Source organism: Pleurodeles waltl, chromosome 9, assembly GCF_031143425.1.
Source record: "Pleurodeles waltl isolate 20211129_DDA chromosome 9, aPleWal1.hap1.20221129, whole genome shotgun sequence".
NCBI lineage: Eukaryota > Metazoa > Chordata > Amphibia > Caudata > Salamandridae > Pleurodeles > Pleurodeles waltl.
This window is the reverse complement of record NC_090448.1, coordinates 1,144,877,304-1,144,891,737: the sequence shown is the minus strand read 5'-3', so window position 1 is coordinate 1,144,891,737 and position 14,434 is coordinate 1,144,877,304. Positions and strand designations below refer to the sequence as shown.

The 14,434-nt window shown below is 44.6% G+C and overlaps 1 protein-coding gene across 7 annotated transcripts in view; it reads left to right on the top strand.

Annotated features, from left to right (window-relative positions):
• Nucleotides 1-14,434, top strand: part of SIPA1L1 (signal induced proliferation associated 1 like 1) — a 701,300-nt gene that overhangs the window by 618,662 nt on the left and 68,204 nt on the right. For 5 of the 7 annotated variants that reach the window (XM_069208954.1, XM_069208951.1, XM_069208952.1 and 2 more), the window contains 2 exons: nt 6,233-6,472; nt 7,307-7,472. In XM_069208954.1, coding sequence (XP_069065055.1) covers nt 6,233-6,472; nt 7,307-7,472 — 406 coding nt within the window. The remainder of the gene's footprint in view (nt 1-6,232; nt 6,473-7,306; nt 7,473-14,434) is intronic. The other 2 variants (XM_069208957.1, XM_069208956.1) reach the window with 1 other exon arrangement.

The window sequence follows — 14,434 nt, the reverse complement described above, 5'->3', positions numbered from 1 at the left end:
GAGGTACTCCTACAGTACTTGATAGGCACGCTCACAATCAATTCTCTTGAGTGCCATTCAAGTGGCACTAGCCAAAACCCTGCTGGAGATTTAAGTCATTTTGTGGCATTTTCATTAAGCTATCAGCAACGTCTTTCTCTTCTTTAAGCTCACACCGCTATGCCAAAGGAAAGGTTCTTTGGGATGAATATCAAGTCTGTCCTCCAGACCTCAGCAGAGGTGAACAGGACCCAGTGACAGCTATGTCTTACATAATCACCCTCTCCTCAAGTCATTGTGGTCACTTCACAGATAGGAGACCCTTTTTCCATCCTCCTCTGTTCTTCTTTTTTTTTTTTTTTTTTCGTCCTTCCTAATCACCAGAGATACATGTGCGAATGCTCTGTTTATCCTTCGTGAAAGGGGCACTGATTCCTTGTAAGAAAAAGAATAGGTGGAGTCATATGCTGTTTCAATGTTTTTTTTTGGGGGGGGGGGGGTTTAAGTTTTGAATACGGTCAACCAGTCATGGTTGTTAATCCAACTACTTTGTTACCCAAGAAGGACAAGGGCCTCCGCCTTATACTAGCCCTTCGGACCCTCAATCTCTTCCTCTGAAGGGAGCGGTATAAAATGCTCACTGTGGCTTAAGTCCTATCTGCCCTGGACCCAGGAGACTGGATCGTAGTGTTGGACTTTCAGGACAGATATTTCTATATTCCCGTCCTGCCTGTTCACAGATGTTACTTGTGATTCACAGTAGGCCACAAGCATTTTCTGTTTACCTTGCTCCCCTTTGGCCTTACCAGCTCTCCTCGGGTGTACACCAAGGTGACGGCGGTGGTCACAGCTCATCTGCACAGATTAGGGGTTTCAGTCTTGCCCTACCTCGTCGACTAGTTGTTGAAGGCGGGTTTGCCCCAGGTTGTCGCCTGCCACTTCCAGACTACGGCAGACCTCCTGCAGTCGCTGGAATTCACTATAAATGTGCCAGAGTCCCACCTGACTCCCTCTCAGATGCTCCCTTTCATCTGAGCAGTTTTGGACGGTGCAGTTTCAGGCCTATCCTCCCTAGCGGCGGGTCAAGGATATTCAGGCTATGATACCAATGTTTGAGTCTGTTCTGGATTTCAGTGAGAATGACTGAGGCTGCTGGGCCTCATGGCCTCCTGCATCCTGCTGGTGGCTCATGCCAGATGGCATATGCTGGCTCTGCAGTGGGATCTGAAGTTACAGTGGGCACAGCAACATGGGAATCTCTGACATGATCCAGATCTCAAAGAGAACTGCACAAGATCTGCTGTGGTGGCTTTTGAACTACGATTGGGTCAGAGGCAGATCCCTCTCCCATCCCCAATAAGATCTGACAGTAGTGACAGATGCGTCACTCCTGGGATGGCGTGTCCACATTGGAAAGATGGTGATCAGAGGCATCTGGTCTCTGGTGGAGTTCTGGCTCCACATCAGCCTTTTGTAGCTTAGGCGATCAGGCTAGCTTTGAAAGCAAAGGGAAAGTGGTGCAGTTGTTCATGGACAACACCACCGCCATGTGGTACTGCAGCCGGCAAGGCGGGGTGGGGTCGTAGACCCATTGCCAAGAGGCTCTGTCTCTGAACATGGCTGGAACATCAGGGCATATCCCTGGTGGTTCAGCATCTGGTGGCTCTCTGAACGTCAGAGCGGATGAACTCAGCCTTCCATGCCTGGTCGATTAAGATTGGCATCTCCACCAGAGGTGGCGCAGGGTTGCGTTTAGCAGTGGGGAGAGCCTTTGTTAGATCTGTTCGCCCCCGCACAGGACACGCAATGTCAGTTGTTTTGTGCATTGGAGTTTCCAAGGTGGCACTCACTTGGAGACGCTTTTCATTTCGAGTGGAACTAAGGCCGCCTTTCTGCCAATGCCACTTCTGCCCAGAGTTCTCAAGAAGATCATGAACGACCTGGCCCGAGTAATTCTTGTGGCTCCAGACTGGGCACGAAGGGCCTTGTATCCTAAGCATGATCATCGATCCTCTAATCAGACTGCTCCTTCGGGAGGATCTTCTGTCCCAGCAGCAGGGGACACTTCTCCACCCGAACCTAACCAGTCTTTCTTCTTGCGTGGAGATTGAGCAGCAGCAGTTAATAGCTTTGACCTTTCTCCTGAAGGCTGTAACATTATCCTGGCAGCCAGGCATCCCTTGTGGCATGGTGCACAGATAAGTCTGACCCCACCCCCCTCTCTGCTCCTCTTTCTGAGGTCCTTTTGTTTGTACGTTCTCTAGCCCTGCAGGGCTCTGCTCTGGGCACCCTCAAGGGTTATTTGCTTGCTATCTCGACTTTCCTGAGATTACCTGACCAACCCTCTTGTTTAAATTGCCCATTGTTGGTAGATTCCTGAAGGGTCTTACTCATATGTTTCCTCCTTCACCGTTCATAATGCCCCAATGGGATTTGAACTTGGTTCTTTCTTTTGATGTGTACTCCTTTTGAGCCACTTTATAACTGTCCACTTTGTCTTCTTACTCTATAAATAGCCTTCCTGTTCGCCATCACTTCTGCTCACAGAGTGAGCTGCAGGCCCTTTCCTCAAAGCCATCTTTCATTTCCATCCATCCTTACAAGGTGGTGCTTCATAGCAGTGCTTCCTTTTTACCTTAAGTGGTCACGCCCTTTCATGTAGGCCAGTCCATCACCTTGCCTACATTTTACACGTCCCCACATCCGTCTAAGGAAGAGGAGAGTCACCTAGTGGACCCAAAAAAAGCTTTGGTGTTCGATCTGGATTGTACCAAAGAGTTCCAGGTGGATGATCAAATCTTTGTGGGCCATGTGGGTGTGAAAAAAGGTCAGGCAGTGCAGAAGAGAACGATCTCTAGATGGATTGTTCTCTGCATTAAAATGTGCTACGCATTGGCTAAGAAGCAACTCCCAGAGGGTTTGCGTGCTCACTCCACTAGAGCAACGGCTGCAACCACTGTGTTAGCACTCTCAGTTCCATTCCTGGACATCTGCCAGGCAGGAATGTGGGCAACTTTGCACATGTTCACCAAACACTATTGCCTGGACAGTCAGGTCTGCAGGCCCGTTTGGTCCTGCAGGATTTCCTAGTATGATCTTGGTTCGCAGACCCACCTCCGGGGATGGTATTGCTTGGGTATCTATTCTAAAGTAAGGAATCTGCCACTAGAAGAGTATATCAAATGATCAAGTTACTTTCCTTTGGTAATGAAGGATCTGTTAGAGACACATTCTCATTGTAGATTCCTTACCTGAGCCACCCATCCTTCCCGCTCTGCAAACTGATTTCTAGGGAAAAGAAATCCTAGGTGCACTAGTTAGCGCCCTAGGGTGGCGCCACAACACCAGTAACCGACGTGGAGTCGGCCAACGCCATCTAACAACACACAGGGGTACTGCTCAAAGGAAGCTCTCCATATCCAGACTGACGCCTGAGGAACATTTTAAGGTAAGGAATCTGCAAATAGAATGTCCCTACCAGATAAGTTGTTACAGAAGTTTAGTAACTTGTTCTGCTGGATTGCTTTGACCTACCTTGGCTTGCAAAACCAAAACTCCATGCCCCTACTGTAGCAAATCTAATCTAGAACTTCATATTTTACAAGCCACTCTAAGTAGCTGTGGATTTCCAGGCATAGAACTTTCTAGATTTTTAACTGATGATACGTTCGAGTCAGGGGGTATGTTTTCCCTGGATTACATTGTTTTAGATAATAAGATAAACTAGAACCGGTGCTTGAAAGCTTCTACCTAATCTAACAACAGGTTGTGACCCTGTTTGAATGTCAAAATCTAAACGTGATCAGTCAGAAAGCCTGAGATGTTTCATTCTTTCTTCAGGGGGGGAAAAAAAAAACTGAGTAGCACATCATGCTCCTGTTGCATACCGATTTACTGTTTTTTGAACTGCTGTGCTTGTAATACTCACCCAATTCTTTGAATCTTAGAGAGCTTGTTAATGAAACATCATTACTCAGGAGAAACATGGTCTCCTTGCAGGTGCATTTGTCAGAGCAACACATTTTTGGCCCTTTTGCCCTTCTTAGTATCCATTTTAATCATCGGAGGTGTCTTTGTCTTAATACATCTTTCCAAACATTATTGCAAAATTGTATCTCAATCAAAGAAACAACTTTAAGCAGTCATAAAATAGTACGGTGAAGTAAATCCTTCAGTGTAAATTTTTAAAGCAACATTTGGTTTTATCTTGGATTGTCGCAGGCATAGGGACCACACTTTGCACCCGTTTACTATCTTTATTTGTGGATATAGGCACATGAACGGAGGTGGGAGTTTCCTTTTTTGTGAGAGCACACATTTGGATTCAAACTTGCAGATGAGGAGCTTTGAAAACCATTTAAAATGTACTATAGGCCCACAGTGTTCCTCTATCGATGTGCAGGAACTCAATAATATATTGAAAAAGAGACGCTGCAGGTGACATATCCCAAGAAGACAAATCTCCCACGCACTTCCAGTGGAAAATTAATGTAGTTTTAATTATTTTGAAGCACTTCCTATTTGGAGAATGAACAGTTTTAAAGTCTGCATTAGCAATTAATATTACTTGCTCACTCAGGTCACCTAACTGGGTTTGCTGCCTAGAACACACTACTTGAGACTGTGATAACTGTGTTAAATGCTACCGGTTTAAACAAGCTCAGTCCACAGAACACCCAGGATTCAAGGAATCTTTCTTCAGTTTCCTCTCGGTTGGTTTCTTGCAAAGCTCTACTGTGAGTTTGAAGACCTGTTCCTGCAGGATATGGAAAACTGCAACCGAAATAAGGTAATGGTCCTATTTCCAAAATGTACAGTTCTGAGGAACACCTGGGAGGCACATACTTAAATATAACGCTGTCATGAGGTGGTAAGCTGTAGGTTATACAGAGGTTATGCATTATTGATGGTTACCATCAGTACTATGTTACTAGTACAGGGCATGACATTGTATAAAGGTAATTTGAGGCTTTCTTTACCATATACGTTAGGGAACAGCCATACCCCATGGTTGAGTCTCATGCTTAATCTAGGGTCTGCAGCATTTATATGATACTGTTATACCTATTATGGCTTCCTTCACTTTTTGCTGCACTAATGTCAGTGCTGACTGTGCTTGGCGATTTCTTACTTGTTCAAAATAAAAAAATAAATAAAAAAAAAAAAGCGTCCACATTTTGGTGTCTACATTGAGGTATAGTTTACTGGGTGAAAAAATTGCTTCTGTGTTGAATCAGATGATCCACCCAATAAGAGTTGTAGAGTGATCAGGAGTAACCAGATCATTTTGAGAAAGGAGACCTTAAAGTGCTTTACCAACAACTAGTGAAGAGTAACAAAGCTTCTGAAAATTAGAACAGCATTCCAAAGACAAAGGTGCACCCCTTCGTCTAAACTGTGTTTGCCAGCAAAGTCAGCTTTTATATGGAGTAGCTCTTTAAATGAAGGGTGTGAGCTTGTTGAACTTAGTTTCACTTTCCACATAGCTGAAATTGACAAGCTACATTAAGAAGTTCAGTTTATTCGAGTAAGAGCTTCTCCCACCACCTTGTAGCACACCAGAGTACTGCTGATTTTTTTTAAATATTAAATTTGTAATTGGGTTAAAAAGTTGTAATTCACTGGCAGTCCAGAAGTGTTTTCTAGTTTGGGGTTAGTTTCTGCTGTTTTTGCCAGGGGTTGGAAATATTGTACTGTTCCCTTGTCCAATTTGAACAGTCGATTGGATATGATAGTGATGCTGGAAACGTAGTAGTTTTCTATCCCAGCGTCTACAGGTGCCAAAAAAGCATTAACCATACTTTAAAATTTAATTGTTGGAAATGTGGCACAGTTGGACAAAGGACAAAATGATAAAGTACAGCAGTTTGTATTCCAAACCATAGAAGACACTCCTGAGACTAAATCTACTAACATGAGAATGTCTTATAGGAGGTTTTTTTGGTATCTGATGAAATCTGAAAAAATATTAATATCTGGCTATTATAATTGGACAAATCCTAAAGTAAAATGAGACATCAATACCATAATCTCCTTTTAAATCAGAAATTAATGCATGACAGTATTAAAGTGCATGCATTGTGCTGCAAAGCACTGATAAAAGCAGATGCATCAGAAATCCTCATACTGATATGCATTCATAGGCTTTCAGTAAAAAGAATGAAAATGCATCATTTACGTAACCTATATTACTGCACTACTCAAGCACACCACATTAAGTCAAGCTTTGTCTTTGTGTTGCTTTTCCCACCAGTACCATGAGCTCAAGGCATTCGGCCAGCCCCGTTGTTTTCAATAGCGCAAGAAGCTCACCCAAGGATGAGACTCATTCCGCCACTTCCCCACAGTTTGCACCTTCTCTCTCCTCCTCCTCTTCCTCCTCTTCTGGTCCTAGGACTTTCTACCCTCGCCAGGGTGCCACTAGCAAGTACCTGATTGGATGGAAAAAACCTGAAGGGACAATAAACTCTGTGGGGTTTATGGACTCGAGAAAGTAAGAGGATTTTGCTTCTCTTTTTGGATGTTAATTTTGAACCTAGAAATGTGGGTGTACACACCATACACATTAAGTGAATTTATGAAAAAATCCTAGCCTGAAGGTGACTTTCATAAATTCTGTGATAGTGTGGGATGTACGTTTAGGTAGCTGAATAATGTGCATGTTGAAGCACTTTATTGCAATACGTTGTATCCCTGTTCACGACATTAGATTTTTTTGACGCACAATTGTAAATATAGGCTTAATCTTCAGCACAGGCAGAGCGATATTTTTAGGTTTTCTATCAAATAGAATCCCGCTTAATCCACTCCAACAGTTGCTGAGAAGAATTTCTCTGCTCATAAGTTGAGTTATTTCACATCTTAAAAGTTAAGAAACTGAGGTAAATATGACTCATTTTCTAATTATTAAGCAGTTTTACTTTTTTCCATAAAATGTTTAAACAAAAAGCATTCATAAGTCAGTTTCTAAAGTTGCACACCAATCCCAGTGTTCGGTTGCAAACTAACAAGAACATACACACACAGAGGGATAGTTTGTAAGACACAAAAATCCAAACAAACCCTTTCTTTTTCAGTCCCTGGTGTAGATAACCGGTTGGGAAGCTATAGCCTACATGATGTGGTTGAGCAAATCATAATGGCAAGAAAGCATTACAAATGTATGGAAAAAACAGGTTTATTCCTTTAACAGGTATTCGTGTCAATGGACTTTTGGGTATTTATTTAGACTTGGATCTCCTTTTCATCTTGTTTTCTTTCCTGTAAATTAATGCAATTGAGCTGATATTTTATTTTATCCTAATAATTTATATTGTTTGTTTTTAAGACGCCACCAGAGTGATGACAATGAAATGTCCCATACAAGGCTGCGTGCGTCTGTCCGCGATCTTCGTGCATCCCCAAAGCGGGTTCTTAAAACAAGTGTTCAGGAAGAGCTTAAAAAATTGATTGCTCTGGATAGCCCACCGCCTGGATCTGAGAAGAATCTAAAGGTACGTTATGGACCTTTGACGTTTGCCAAAAGGTATATAATTTAGGAAAATGGTAAGATGATGTTCCACAGAGGCTTGAAGCTACGGTGCTACCTTTTATAGAATTGTTTGTCAGGCATTTTGAATGATCTGAAAAGCTTGGGATTCAATCCACTGTTGAGTGTGTCACTGAATTTAAAGTTCTTGAAATATACTATTCTGACTAACAGAGATGCATAGGCCATGCATACAAATTCATTTAGGAACATAATTGTTAGACTTGTCTTCCTTGTTGAGGCATTCCGCAAACATTTGGCCTTCACCGTTCCTGTTTACTGAATTTTGTTTTTGTTGCCATTAGGACTGTGCACTCTACCACTGCTAACCTGTACTAAAGTGCTTGTGCTGTCTCTCTAAAACACCATAAGTTGCCTTACACCTGATTGGGATAATTGACTTACTCATAAGTCCCTAGGAGATAGTACCACTTGTATACAGGGCCTGTAAATTAAATTGTACTAGTGGCCCTGTTGGTTGCACTCTTTCTACCCACTTAAGTTGCACTTTTACATATACTTCAGGCCTGCCGTTGCAGCATGAAGTGCAATTTTAAACTGCCAGTTCGTCCTGGCAAATCAACCCTTTTTAAGGCCCAAACCTTCCTTATTAAAACATACGAGTCACCCCCAAGGTAGACCATAAACAGTCTATAGTTTCAAGAAATGTGATTTTAAGTTTTACATGTCCTGGATGTGACAATCCTTTTTCTCTTTTTTAAGGCATACCTCTCCCATTGGGTAATATTGGGTTACCTTTTTACATTTCATAAGTGTTGATGTTTGATTGAGAACAGATAGGGATGCCAAGTTGTGACTCAAATGAATTATAAGTTAAGATCCTCTTTCATAGTAAAGTCTAATTTAAAGTCACAATGCTGAAAATGCCACTTTAAGTAAGCTGACATTTACTTGTCCTAACTATTTCTTGCCTGCTACCTTTCTTCTTGTGTTACATGATTGAATAGCCTGACAGATTGCCTTTGTGTATTTCTTCCAGACAATGAGACAAAAAGGGACTAGGCGTTGGGAGTATTGGCCAATCTGCCTAAATGGGTGGGGCAATGCTGTTCCCTGTCCCAGTTTCATTTCAAAGGGCTGCCTTCAGCACACACAAAGGAACCTGACACCAGTCTTTTGCCAACCGAAAATACCTGGAGCCTTGGCAGTGGAAGGGGAGAACTTTCCAGATACAGATGTCCAACCATGATGTCACCCTCACTTCAAAAGCTGGCAGCAAGTATACATGTTGGACCGCCTGAATCACCTCTTCAGTACACTACTGGACCAGTACTTCAGTACACTACTGGAGGAAAACTTAAGAAAGGACTGCATTGTACTCCAGAGGACTGCACTGCTGCTTGGGGCCTGCCTTGTTCTTCACAGGACTTCCCTTCTACTTGAGACCTTCATTACTGCTTGAAGGCGAGAGGGCCATCTCCTTGAACCCAGGACTACTAAAGTAACTAAGGGCTAGTTGGCTGACTTCCTGTGTGAGCTACAGGGACATAACAAGCGCCTGGCTTCTGCTGGAGTGAGTCCTAACCTTTCAAGTGGTGCCCTCCCTAGGTCCTGGACCTTTGGAAGTGGTGTTAGAGCTGCTGCTCTTGCCTAATTCTAAAAGTTAGGAATCTTTTTCACCAGAAGAAATGACAGATGAGAGGGACATACCTGCCAGTCAACGCACCCAAGGTGCTTTCCCAGTCAGCCCTACTTTGTGGTAGCACCTCCTACGCAGCAGCAAATTCTGTTCAGTGGGACCTCCAAGTAACGTTATCTGGCCCAGTAAAGCTTGCAGCTTTGACCTGCTGGAGGTATTCGACTTCCGAACCTTTGTCAAAGTCCGAAGGTAAAAATCTTCATCAGGAACAACAGTGACAGGCTTCCCATCGATGATAACTTCTTCGGCCTGGAAATCTGGCTTCCCTGCTAAAAAACATTCCCTGCCATCGTTGAAGACTTCAAGCTGCTCAGAGAGGACTACAACTCCTCGGACTCAGCCTGCTGCCTTCTCCTGCTGAACTTAACCTTCTCTGGGAATTTTCATCAACATTTCTTCTAAGTCAGAATTTAAACCAAGGCCAGGCCCCATCCACCTCGTGTGTCTGTATTTGTACATCGTGGTAAGGCCTAAAATTTGACTTTGCCCTGGTCTCGCTTGACAAGATACCTGCAGTTGGTACTTTGAGGCACCATTTTTCACTAAAAAACTTAAAAATCCATAACTCTGGGTTCGATGGCATCTGTCGCTGTAGATACACATGGTATGCATGAGCTCGCCATCTGGTGTTGGGTCGGAGTGTTACAAGTTGTTTTTCTTCGAAGAAGTGTTTTCGAGTCACGGGACCGAGTGACTCCACCTTCTGTGCTCATTGCGCATGGGCGTCGACTCCATCTTCGATTGTTTTCTTTCCGCCATCGGGTTCGGACGTGTTCCTGTCGCTCCGAGTTTCGGAACGGAAAGATAGCTGAAGACGGAAGATTTTCGACGGTATCGTTGCGATCCGGTTAGAGATAGACACATACGACGACGCGTTGAACATCGAAGCGCTTCGGTGCCCTTCGGGGTAGATTTCGGCACCCCGTCGGGGCCTAGTCGGCCCGACCGCGTGGAGGACAACGCCGATGGAACGGACCCCGTTTCGATTCTGCCCCGAATGCCACAACAAATATCCTTATACGGACCTACACTCGGTCTGTAATCTGTGCCTGTCACCCGAGCACAGCGAAGAATCCTGTGAGGCCTGTCGGGCGTTCCGGTCCCGAAAAACTCTGCGCGACCGTCGAGCGAGAAGACTGCAGATGGCGTCCACGCCAAAAGAGCGTCGACAGTTCGAGACAGAAGAGGAACAGGAGGAATCCTTTTCCATCCAGGATTCAGACTCCGACGAGCTACACTCTACAAGAACTGTGAGTAAGACGTCGAGATCAAACCTTAAAAAAGGAAAGAAGGCCCAGGGGACGCCACTGCCAACCGGCCATGGCTCCACCCAAATTCTCGGTGACCAACAATCGGCACCGAAAAAGGCCCATTCAGTGTCGAGATCGTCCGACTCCGGTCGAGACACCGGCACGCAGCCTCCTCGAGACCGAGAGACTGCTAAACAGAAGCATCGACACCGAGAGTTCGGTGTCGACACGGATCGACGCCGAGACAGTGGCGCCGAAGACCATAGAGGCCCAGATTTTTCGGCACAGAAAAAGAGGAAGGTTACCTCGGAGCCGAAAAAACAATCGACAGGGTTTTCGGAGCCGAAAAAAGCGACATCAGACCCTGTTTCTGGCTCCTACACTGAAGAGCATTCTATGTCTTCTCAAATGAAGAAACATAGATTTGAACAAGAACTGCAATCCACTGACGTGGATCACACGCAAAAGCGTATCTTTATTCAGCAGGGGACTGGGAAGATCAGTACCCTTCCACCTGTCAAACGAAAGAGAACGCTTCAGTTTACTCCTCAGCAACAAACAGCACAAAAGGTAACACCTCCTCCCTCGCCTCCACCTGTAACTCCGGCTTCGCCAATTTACACCCCGTCACATTCGCCAGCTCACACCGCCATGAGCCACGATGACCAAGATCAGGATGCGTGGGACTTGTACGACGCACCAGTGTCTGATAACAGCCCAGACACATACCCAACTAGGCCATCACCACCGGAAGACAGCACAGCCTACTCACAAGTGGTGGCTAGAGCAGCACTATTCCATAATGTGGAACTACACTCGGAACAAGTAGAGGATGATTTTTTATTTAACACCCTCTCCTCAACCCACAGCTCCTACCAAAGCCTGCCGATGCTCCCAGGCATGCTACGCCATGCAAAGGACATTTTCAAGGAGCCAGTTAAAAGTAGGGCAGTGACGCCTAGGGTGGACAAAAAGTATAAGGCGCCTCCTACGGACCCCGTATTCATCACCTCTCAGCTGCCACCAGACTCTGTGGTGGTAGGGGCTGCCAGAAAACGGGCAAACTCACACACTTCTGGGGATGCACCTCCCCCAGATAAAGAAAGTAGGAAGTTCGATGCAGCCGGGAAGAGGGTTGCTGTCCAAGCAGCAAACCAGTGGCGCATCGCAAATTCACAAGCGCTGCTAGCGCGATACGACAGAGCCCACTGGGATGAGATGCAGCATCTCATTGAACATCTCCCAAAAGATCTGCAAAAAAGAGCAAAACAGGTTGTTGAGGAGGGTCAAAACATTTCCAACAATCAAATACGCTCCTCCATGGATGCAGCAGACACGGCCGCAAGAACCATTAATACGTCGGTTACCATCCGTAGGCACGCATGGCTCAGAACGTCTGGATTCAAGCCAGAAATTCAGCAGGCAGTGCTTAACATGCCAGTAAACGAGAAACTTCTGTTCGGTCCGGAGGTCGACACAGCCATAGAAAAGCTCAAGAAGGACACTGACACTGCCAAGGCCATGGGCGCACTCTACTCCCCGCAGAGCAGAGGATCTTATAACACCTTCCGCAAAACACCTTTTAGAGGAGGGTTTCGGGGTCAGGCCACACAAGCTAGCACCTCACAGTCCGCACCGCCCACCTACCAGGGACAGTACAGGGGAGGTTTTCGGGGCCAGTATAGAGGGGGGCAATTTCCTAGGAATAGAGGAAGATTTCAAAGCCCCAAAACCACTACCAACAAGCAATGACTCACACGTCACTCACCCCTCCCACACAACACCAGTGGGGGGGAGGATACATCAATATTACGAAGCATGGGACAAAATAACTACAGACACATGGGTCCTAGCAATTATCCAACATGGTTATTGCATAGAATTCATGCAATTCCCTCCAGACATACCACCAAAATCACAAAATTTATCAAAATACCATTCACAGCTTCTAGAGATAGAAGTTCAAGCACTACTGCAAAAAAATGCAATAGAATTAGTACCAAGCACACAAATAAACACAGGAGTTTATTCACTGTACTTCTTGATACCAAAAAAGGACGAAACACTGAGACCAATTCTAGACCTCAGGGTAGTAAACACATTCATCAAATCAGACCACTTTCACATGGTCACACTACAAGAAGTGTTACCATTGCTCAGAAAACACGACTACATGACAACCCTAGACCTCAAGGACGCATATTTCCATATACCAATACATCAATCTCACAGGAAATATCTAAGGTTTGTATTCAAAGGAATACATTACCAATTCAAAGTATTGCCTTTTGGTTTAACAACCGCTCCAAGAGTATTCACAAAATGCCTAGCAGTAGTCGCTGCACACATCAGAAGGCAGCAAATACATGTGTTCCCGTATCTAGACGACTGGCTAATCAAAACCAGTTCGCTCACACAATGCTCAAACCACACAAATCAAGTCATACAAACCCTCTACAATCTAGGGTTCACCGTCAACTTTGCAAAATCAAACATTCTGCCAAGCAAAGTACAGCAATATCTAGGAGCCATAATAGACACGACAAAAGGAGTAGCAACGCCAACTCCACAAAGGATCCACAATTTCAACAGGGTCATTCAACACATGTCTCCAAACCAAACAATACAAGCAAGAACAATACTACAGCTCCTAGGCATGATGTCCTCATGCATAGCCATTGTCCCAAACGCAAGACTGCACATGAGGCCCTTACAACAGTGCCTAGCCTCACAGTGGTCTCAAGCACAGGGTCACCTTCTAGATCTGGTGTTGCTAGACCGCCAAACTTACCTATCGCTTCTATGGTGGAACAGTATAAATTTAAACATAGGGCGGCCTTTCCAAGACCCAGTGCCACAGTACGTAATAACAACAGATGCTTCCATGACAGGGTGGGGAGCACATCTCAATCAACACAACATAAGAGGACAATGGAACATACATCAAACAAAACTGCATATAAATCATCTAGAATTATTAGCAGTTTTTCAAGCACTAAAAGCTTTCCAACCAATCATAACCCACAAATACATCCTTGTCAAAACAGACAACATGACAACGATGTATTATCTAAACAAACAAGGAGGAACACATTCAACGCAGTTAAGCTTGTTAGCTCAAAAAATATGGAAGTGGGCAATCCACCATCAAATTGGTCTAATAGCACAGTTTATTCCGGGGATCCAGAATCAGCTGGCAGACAATCTCTCTCGAGATCACCAGCAAGTCCACGAATGGGAAATCCACCCACAAATTCTGAACACCTACTTCACACTCTGGGGAACACCACAAATAGACTTATTTGCAACAAAAGAGAACGCAAAATGCCAAAACTTCGCGTCCAGATACCCACACAAGCAATCCCAAGGCAATGCCCTATGGATGAACTGGTCAGGAATATTTGCTTACGCTTTTCCTCCTCTCCCTCTCCTTCCTTACCTAGTAAACAAATTGAGTCAAAACAAACTCAAACTCATTTTAATAGCACCAACGTGGGCAAGACAACCCTGGTACACAACACTGCTAGATCTGTCTGTAGTACCACACATCAAACTGCCCAACAAACCAGATCTGTTAACGCAACACAACCAACAGATCAGACACCCGGACCCAGCATCGCTGAATCTAGCAATCTGGCTCCTGAAATCCTAGAATTCGGACACTTACAACTTAGCCAAGAGTGTATGGAAGTCATAAAGCAGGCCAGAAGGCCATCCACTAGACACTGCTACGCAAGTAAGTGGAAAAGATTTGTTTGGTACTGCCATCATAATCAGATACAACCACTAGAGGCAACTCCAAAACATATAGTAAATTACTTGCTCCATTTACAAAAAGCAAAGCTAGCCTTCTCTTCTATTAAAATACACCTTGCAGCAATATCTGCATACCTGCAAACTACATATTCAACTTCCTTGTATAGGATACCAGTTATCAAAGCATTCATAGAAGGGCTTAAAAGAATTATACCACCAAGAACACCACCTGTTCCTTCATGGAACCTAAACGTGGTTCTA